The following is a 9,649-nucleotide window of genomic DNA, read 5'->3' as shown; positions in this document are numbered from 1 at the left end:
GGTGGGGGGAAGGGAAGCCTGCAAGAGTGGAATACTAATTTGAGGTATCACTCCCAAAGTAAAATGTAAACATTAAATTCTGAAAATTGCAAATGTAATTTTTCCATGTAACCTGATAGGGCAGTCCTTTATAATAGATTGACTAGCTGCCAAATAAATTTGTAATTTTAGTTGAGATGGGTTTTAGACCAATTTTTAGGTACAGTCTTTATCCAAGCTTGCTCCCCTCCCCCTAGCAAGTAGGCACAGCGTGCCATAGAATTTTGTTTCATTCCTAGTGTTTCTGCTGCAGTGGTTACACAAATATTTCATAGTTTCGCTGTAATGCTTTTATAGGCTTCTCTGGGAAACTAGATGGTGAATGAAACATAGATATAAAATTAATGTGTATTTAAAAAACCTCATTTACTGATGGCACTGTATATTTGCTGGAATCCTCTTGACTAGCCAAGATTCTTTCCCTTCCCCACTTCGTGCTTCATACTTTTGTTCTTAGAAGGGGAAAGCCCTTTTTATGTCAGGTGTGAGTCCTGGGAGGGAAAAAGAAGTGTGTGTGCGAGTGTGTATGCGTGCGTGCAGAATCATAACAGGCATTCAGTCCCAGCTGGGCAGTGACACTAATTGCCCAGATCTCATGGATGCCTGTGATGCAGCACGCTCACTTTCTCTCCTTCCCTCCAGGGATTTTTAAAATGCAGTATTTGAATTTTGGTGAGTGGTAAAGACCCTGCCCTAGGACCCATTTGACAAATGAGAAGCTGTGCAGCATCAGCACCAGCCGACTGAGCCTCACTGAGTCAATCTCTCTCTCTACTAGTCAGCAGCTACTGTTGTGAGACAAGCTTCAGCTCTCTCTGTCATTGAGGAAGTTCCATTTGCTCATCAATAGGCTGCAGGCTGTGTCTTCTTTTTTTCCTCTCTGTTAAAAATTCGTAGTTTAAATCTACCAAGTTGCCTTAGCTGACAAATGAATGTAGGGATCTAGTGCTGGGGAAAAAAAAGCGTTTAAGAAATACTGTTTCTCACTTAAATAAGCAAAAGGAAAAAAACGTAGTGACAAGATAGGGCAAACGTGCTTGCATGCAAGCCCCCTCACTTGTTCTACGTAGACTTCAGAGCAACACCATGCAGCATCCCCTTACGGGTGCAACCTGCGTGGCACTGCCGAATGTGGGCATGTGTCCCCAGCTCTCCTGTGCCTTGACTTTTATGTACTTACAGCAGGTAAGTTTGCTTAACTTTTTCTTTTCCTATAGTGCCTGCTTTGTCAGCATCATTTGGGGGATTTCTAATCTTGGAGATATTTTTTGTGTGAATAGACTGTATAAATGTCTCCCACGGTGTGGAGTGAGTGTTGTACCTGCACTTAAGAATGGTGAGAGTGAGTAGAAAATATGTTTTCACAGAGCATCAAGCCTTTGCATATCTCCCCCCCCCCCCCAATGTCTTTATTGATGCTGTTTATAGATATTTAACAGAGTACTTTGACTGCATTTTTGTGGATACTGTAGCAGAGTTTCAGCCATAAAGGACTGCTCTTTATTCACTTGCAGGCATAAATTATACTTCTAATGTAAATGTGCCCAATGGCAATTTTGTTTAAGCCGCCTTTGAAGCCAGGAATTTCAAGTCTGTGTTGAAACATGCTGCTGATTAAAATCAAGCTGATTTCTAGTTCACCAAAGAAAAAAGAAAAAAAAATTATAAAGCTATATTTGTGCAGAATTACTACTTCTATCACTGAAGTATATTGGAATGGGTTTAAAAAAATGTTCTGATATCAGCAAAATGATAACAATTTCTAGTCCATTTTTAAGATTATTTTTTCATTAATTTAATATAATTTTTGCATCTAGGTTTTTTTAAGTATTTCCACCCCTCTCCCTGCCCAAATTATTTCCTAGTTGGTACCTTCTTGCTGTTACAACATTAAATAAATAGCTAGATAATAACACAATATTTTTAAACTAGTATTTTGGAATTGTCATTGTATTCTACCTCTTTATTTTACAAATAAGTCCACTGTTATAGAGAGTCATCTAGTAAGTATGTAGAGCCAAGACAGAAATATGTTATCCTGCAAAAAATGATTAATCCTGTTTATTCTGTTACTTTCTGCTGAAACTTCAGGGAAAAAAAATCCTTGTGCCTACTGTAACAAATAGGGGCATTTCTTCCAACTTCCACTACAATAGTTTATATGCATATTGACTTTCATGAAACAGTCTCTAACTTTATTTCTGTATTTGCAAATGCCTGACAGATGTTTTATGGTATTTCTTTTTGTTCCTAAAGATTAAATAAAATAGATTTAAAGCTTATTTTTGTTTCAGAATATTTGTTTTCTATTACTGCTGAAAAAAACAGAACTCAATTATTTGCAGGATATAAACCCTTCTGTAGCTTTTTTCTTGAATAGTGTAGTATAAACCATTTCTGACTTACAGCATAGAAGTGCATAATAAAAGATTCTTGTATACGCCCTAGATTATACATGTATGTGGGAGGGATTCATATGTCTGCAATTTAAACTTGCCTCAGATAAATATGATGTATTTAATATTTAAATAAATTGCTTGTCTTAATTAAAATGTATGTTCTTAGTAGTTCTGTATTCTGGATACATTTTGGAAATGACATTTATAGATTACCTTTAATGATCCAGTGTGACTTGTGCACTTACTGATTGTACACAAAATGTACTCCTGTATTTTGTTGGATTTCTTCCTTTGAGTTTGCCAAAAACCAATCTGTATGTTAAAGATCCAGCTTTTGAAAGGAGAAATGTGAATTAAGGTGAGAGGTCAACATGGCCACACAGGGAGCTGATAAAGAATAATATAAAGATGAGGTTAGGTGCTATAATAACCTTCCTGTCTGAGCTATTGCAGTATCATTATGCAAACATATCTGTAGTATGGCACTGCTTTAAGGTTTAAGAAACTGTGCAACCATAATGATTGCTTTAAAATTGTGAATTCAATTCCATCTATTCCATTTGAGAGAAAGATGAGAAGTGATTGCTAATGCACTTTACAAAGTGCTATATCTAGTGGATAATTTTTAACTCTTTAAGTGGATTAACTGCCACAATGAAAGTATTTCTTTTTTTAAGTGTTGGCTTTATCATCTGGCTAATCCTATTGTCAGTTTAGAATCATTCTGCCTCTACTAATCACAATTACATATAAGTTAAAAAGTCATATGAATTCCTAATTATAATTGTGGCAGGTTCAAAATTCTGTGCTTGTTGCTTCTTTTGATTGCTGGTTGGCATTTTAGTTAGTCTGGATTCCTAGAGAGTCACATAATTATCATCTTAGTTCAGATATGATTTATTATTTTATGTATTTGGTTAAGTGTTTAGAAACATGTTACTCTATCTCAAAATTATTCAGGCAGAAAGAAAGTACTGTGGTGACATTACTTACAAAGCTAACGTCGCACTGTTCTGATTTTAAATAGGAAAGGATAAGAAGTGTTTTCTATTTTTGAAAACATTAATAAACTTTTACTGCGACAGTCTACTTGTTTTTTTTTCTATTTTTCCCATATCTGATAATTTCTAGCAAACCTACAGAAATACCTGTGTTTTGTATGTTTAGTGCAAATATTACTATTTCAGTGAAACTGTTGATGTTTTTCTTACTCTATAAAGTTGTCTATTGATCTTAAATACTGGTAATCTAAAAGCTTTGGCAACTTAATAACTAGTGATTCCGCCCTGCCTGTGGACCCTGTGACCAGCAGTATATAGACATTATGTGAACCTATCGAGTAGAATTTTTTTTTTCCTTGAAAAATTGCACTTCAGATATGTCTGCTTACTTGCACCTCAATTAAAATGAATTCAGACATCTGTATGACAGCTGAGCTCTCCGAGTTGTTAAACTTTACTATCTATTTAGAATTGATGAAAAAAATTATTCTCTATTTTTGTGTCTATCTGCTAAATATGCTAATATTCTGTTAATTTAAATTTTATAATTGGATGTACGTTTTTCCTGAAAGACTATAAAAGGCGTTACGTTCTTCTCAAGCTGGGCAAACCAGTCTTCCTGTCAATAAATATTTGTGTAGGCATGAGCATGGTGGTTTTCTGTGGAGCTGTACTAATCGTTTGGGAAAATCTGTGTCTCGGTAGTCACTTAAAATTGGCCATTATATATTTGCTAAACTAATACCACTTGCTCAGTTTGTTTAGTATAAATGGATAAAATGTTTTCCACAGTGGTACCCACACAAGTGCTCTACTACTTTATTCAGTGTTAGAAACTTAAGTATTTGCTCCGATATCTTCCAGATTACACATGTACATAATGTTTTAAGACCTAAGTGAGGAACTGAATATTTTTAAAAGAGTTTGTGCATACAGGATGCTTTACCTAAGAACTTCTAAAGCTTAACTGTTGAAAATAAATGAAGCACAGAGGCCTAGTTCGCGTTATAAATTAACTGTCAATAAGATACTCACTTGAAAAAGCCAACAAAAACTGAAGGATGCTTCCAAGTTAGTTAAGCTATTAGAAATGGTCTGAAATTATTTGTATGTTCTCTAATTAAGATGCTTCTAACTGTAGAAATCTGGAAAGAGTTTTCAAACAACATTAAAATCAAAACGACTGTATCGGTGGCAGCAATGAACAGGAGGAGGATATATGGTTTTGATTTGGAAGTTTATACTGCATCATTGAAAAGATAGGGACGGTTGGGAAAAGTGTAGGTGCATCTGGATTAGAATTTTACCTACTGTCAATATTTAAAGATACAGGAAAAGGCAACTTGGATTCATAGTGCGCCCTATCATTTGGTAGTATTTTATGGTGTTAGAAACAGCTACATACATCTATTTTCTCTTCTCCTCTTTAATATAACACATCAATGCAACAAATAATTACTGACCACAAGCTTACATCAAATGCTAGCATGAAGTAATATTTACAGCAAACTTCTGACCGCCTGTAAATTGGGTTTTACTGTGTATTAATGGAGGCTTAGTTCTGTTAACTGGTATTTCCATATGATATATGTTTGCGTGGACACATGGTTATTTAGTTGGTATTTTCTGACTAAAGTAACAGAGTCAACTGTTTTGAAACATCACGTAATATTCCATGTCATAGTATAGAGTGCTGCTGTCATTATTTTAAAATTGGGGTGGGTTTTTTTTATGTTTAATGATGATAGATGTGCTTTGTTTTAAATAGTGAATTGGTTTGTACAAAGGGTAATTCCTCTTAAATGGAGCAATTGCTCATAGTGGACGTTCACAGATCGAAAACAATTGAACTGAAACTTCAATATCAACCTTTTCTGTCTTTAACAAGAAAGTAGTTCATGGTACAGCTCTTGTATCAATGATGAAAAGAATCCACCAGGAAAACAAAACAACCCAACAAACCCTCCATCTCTACCCCAGCTATTCCATTAGTGCTTACATGGTAAATTAGTGTAATTTTATTTGGGCCTTAAGCATTATGACTATGGAGAAAAGCTGAATTCCCCACTCAGTTACTTGTGTCATGCTTCTGGATCTGATGATTTATAGGAGTCTGAAAGACTTTTTATCACATTCTTTCTTCATGGCTTAATTCAATGTTGATTTATTTGGTGGCATTTTCAATTGATGTAGTCAATAGTGTCAATAATGGAATAAGGATTAGAGTAGATTATCTTTGTGCTAAAATTGTGTAAAGAATTAAAATGGATGAACAATTCCTGGATACAGTTGACCTTTTTTTTTTTTATAGAGCACAAGCACATCAATTGCTGAATGCCACCATTGCAGTTACAGTTCTAAGCATGCGTATTCTGCATTTTATACTTTAGTGAGTCTTCAGAGGATCACGCATGGTAGTTGAATTCTGTAACTGATGTTTTATGATGACACGGTTTAAACCTATCATGAGAACACTGCCTTTCTTTACCTAGTCCATTTATAGTACTTCCTCACTCTGTAAAATCTTCCTCTCCTGTAAAATCAGTTAATCTGGCATTAGCTCATGAAAATTTTAAACATGTTAGCTTACAAATTGGAGTCTTTGCACAATTTTGTTCCTCAGTCTGCTACTTCATGGCAGTTTTCATGTGAGAACATACAACCTCTGCTTATGACTGCATGAGTGAAAAGAAGCCCACGTTACTAATGCTCACTCACCATCTGTTTTTCTTACAGCTGGGCCTTGAATAATTGTCCAGTAACTGATGGGCTGAGGGTAGGCAATCTTTTCAGGGTTTTCTGATTCATTTAACCAGTTTCACTGCCCCAAGAGAAACATAGTGCTTGTATATTCCTATGTGTGGGGTAAAAACTGGTACTTTACCAGATAAATTTTAGTACTCTGTTAAAACAAACAAACAAACAAAAAAGGAATTACCATGTTACAAACAACATCTTGTGGATGCATTTGCACCTAGGGGGGCAGCGTGGCAGCCTTAAGAAATTTTTCGTATATGAGTGAAACCGACCTCAAAAGGTGGGAGTGTAATTGTTGCATCCAGAAATGCTGTTAATGCAGAAGGAAGGAATGATGTCTTGATGTGCTGTTTATCTTAACTAGGGTAAATAGGATCATTTGCTATTCACCAATAAACTTCGAAGCTGGTATTTGAGACTCCACCTCCGATTCAGGACGAATTTAGATGTTTACATATCTTTTGTCTCGCAAGAGCTGTTTTGTTGTTTTCCAGAGACTAATGAGAAGTGGCTTAGAGATCAAGTGCTATAGCAGTACTCATTCTGAATAAGAGCTAGTTTGGGGCATTTAACTACAGCGTTGTCAAACAAGGTCAGTCTCTTCTCACAATAGCGAGAGGAGGTGCTTTAGTTAAGTACTCCTCTCTTTAAATACTAGAAGAAAAAAACCAACAAGCAACAAAAAGAAAAAAAAATACCAAAACCCAACCCCAAACACAAAAAAAGAAAAAAACCACAACCAAAAAACCAACCAACCAAAATCAGTTAACAAGGTAACTTGCTGCTTTGGAATATAAGAGCAAGAGCAGTTGCAAAGGAGCTTCCGTGTGGCAGAAGCAGGTGAATATTTTTGGCTTAGAATCATTGATTTTATAACTGGGCTCTTTGAACATTTTAGAACAGTTCAGCTGAGAAGTGATGGCTGGATTTTCTGTTGTGAGCTATTCGTAAGTTGTCACTATTCATTGATATTTGCTAGATATGTATATGCATGGTTATTTTCTAAAAAAAAAAAAAAAAACAAAGATGTGGTGTGGTATTTTATGCCAAGGAAAGTGTGTTGGTTATTAAAGCAAGGTTTTTTTCTCAGGGCAACTACTAGATACTTCATTCAGTTTGTTTAGATTTTTTTGACCAGTAGCCGAGCAATACTAGACTATGAAGTTTTCTGTTTTTCAATGTTTGTATTTCCGAACTGGTAAATAAATACTATTGTCGTGTTAACATTAACTCTGTTTAAAATATTTTTGAAGTATTTAATAGGTAATATAAATGAAAGTGATGCAAATTGTGACACTAGAATTTATCACTTTGCTTTATGGAGTTAGAATAATATTAGTGGAAAAGAGAAGCCAACACCCCCTAAGAATCCTTCAAGCTTTCCTGCCTTTTAAAGGTGTATGTGCAATTGATTTATAAGTTTTAAAGTGTGATGTGTAGTACAGGAGCTCTCATTTCTTTGCTAGCATTGCTCATTTACTTCTGAGTTGCGTAGTGCAGCGCCTTTGACTTTTTTTACATTTTGCTTCTCCTCCTACTCTGTCAGTGCAGCAGCCCAGTGAATTTAATTAGAGAAAATAGCATATCTAATGCCTATAGTATCCTGACTAGTTGTAGTTGGGCCTTTGGTCTTTTGCACTATAGCAGGCTCCAGCTGTGGAGAGATCTCGCTGTGTTTTGATCCTGCTCTTTTTCGTTGTGTTGAACACATGCAGAATCAAAATTAGGTACTGTAGTAAGAAATGGAGCATTCAGTGAATTATCTTTCATTCACAGTGAGTCCCTGATTGTATTTTTTTCCCCCAGATATGGAAAGAAAATGTGTGGTACTTTAGAATTGAAATAGATGTTCAGATGCTCAGGAATAAGAATGCAAGTGCTTTCATCTTAGACCATTATTTAAATTTACCTTTTGACCCTTAATATCAAAACACCAAAAATTGTTGGTCTTCCAATCTGTAACATCTTGAATATGTCTTTGTAACTGCGCATAAATTTAATAGTATAATCTCAAATGTATTTGTGAGGTGTGTGTATATAGTTATGATATGCCTTGCCTCAATTCCTGACTGACTTGCACTTACCTTTATTATTATTATTATTATGTAGTTTTGAAGGTGGCTTCTTTGGTTTTGCTTCTCATGGCCTCTTTTATAGCTGTCTTCATTATCTCTATTGTGCCCAGTAAGCCTTCTTAAATTAAATACTTAATTACAGGTATTGATTATGGGCATGGAACTTTCTTCACAAACAAGGAGTGATAAGGAGTTTTAAAATAAAGCTTATGTTTTCATCATGGCACCATCTTTCATAAGACAGTGTGACTCTAAAGTATTTGTTTGAAATAAGTTTCAGTAAGCATTACAGGGGGAGACAAAAAAAAACTGTTAAAAGTTCTCCCAAGAATAAGATCTTGTCAAAACAGAGCTAGTGTGAAAATTTGGGGGTGAAAAGAAGTCAGGCAGCCTATATATTCAATGAGTGTCCCCTCCTTTCTTAGGCATGTTTTCCTTGTCAGGTATTACTCCGATCTCTGGGATGTTACATGGCTGCATAGCTCAATTAATGCTCTATGGCAGGAGGAGGAAAAAAATGTCTCACTCTTGTCAGAAGCGAAGTTATTTACTTTCAAAAGCTGACAGAATAGCACTGCAGGGGCTTCATTTATTTCCGTTCAGAATGTCATTATTGTGTAATGCAGAGGGACTTCTGCATGCATTGCAGGCTTATTCTTGTAATCTTTAGTCTGCTGGATGGCTGCAGAAGTGTAAAATGGCACACTGAAATGCTTCCCTATTCCGACTTTAGCTCGTTCACTTTTGCAAAATTGCATTCCAAGTGTCTTAAATATTTACTGTTTAGATGGTGATAAATTTGTTTGTCGGTGGTGCTGATGCTCGATACATTCAGAATCGAGCTCTGGCATAGCTGAAAGACTGATTGTATCCTTAGTTACCTTTATAATGTGTGTCATTTTTCCTGATGGGTAGCATATGGTTTGAGACTGCTTTTTCAGCATTATTCTCTCTGTCATACTCTTTAGTTTTTCTAAGTCTAGCCCCCAAAAGAATATTTCATCGCAGAATGTCTTATAAAGACTACTTGGTATTTCATTTCAAAATTTGAGGAAAACATTCAACTTTGTTGTTTTGCATGTACTTCAGAGGCAAGATAAGTAGTTTTGATGTTCCCTATCCAAGTTCAGTGTGTTTTGCTGCAAGAATACAGGAGTGTTCAGAAATTGCAATTCCAAGAGTTTTGGTTTATTTTTCCTTTCCTGTTGCTACCATTTTTCCAGCTCCACTTAGAATACCATACTTAGCACATGTGCATGAAACTGCCTGTTGCTCTGTGGAAAGATTTTTGGTACACTTAAAGTAAAAACACTGATGTGGCTAACTTCAGGAGTTCCTCATGCCCAGACATCACCCTTCTTTCTGCCTGCTCTTAAAA

At 35.6% G+C, this 9,649-nt stretch overlaps 1 protein-coding gene across 2 annotated transcripts in view; it reads left to right on the top strand.

Annotated features, from left to right (window-relative positions):
• The first annotated feature begins 1,080 nt into the window (after window positions 1-1,080).
• The window catches only part of RBFOX1 (RNA binding protein, fox-1 homolog (C. elegans) 1), a 281,886-nt gene continuing 273,317 nt past the window's right edge, over window positions 1,081-9,649 (top strand). The window contains exon 1 of one of the 2 annotated variants that reach the window (XM_009887683.1): window positions 1,081-1,224. In XM_009887683.1, the coding sequence (XP_009885985.1) occupies window positions 1,081-1,224 (144 nt within the window). The remainder of the gene's footprint in view (window positions 1,225-9,649) is intronic. The other variant, XM_009887682.1, reaches the window with a different exon arrangement.

Source organism: Charadrius vociferus, unplaced genomic scaffold (assembly GCF_000708025.1).
Source record: "Charadrius vociferus isolate BGI_N301 unplaced genomic scaffold, ASM70802v2 scaffold486, whole genome shotgun sequence".
Taxonomy (NCBI): Eukaryota; Metazoa; Chordata; class Aves; order Charadriiformes; family Charadriidae; genus Charadrius; species Charadrius vociferus.
The sequence above is the reverse complement of the archived record's forward strand: the minus strand, read 5'-3'. Positions and strand labels throughout refer to the sequence as shown.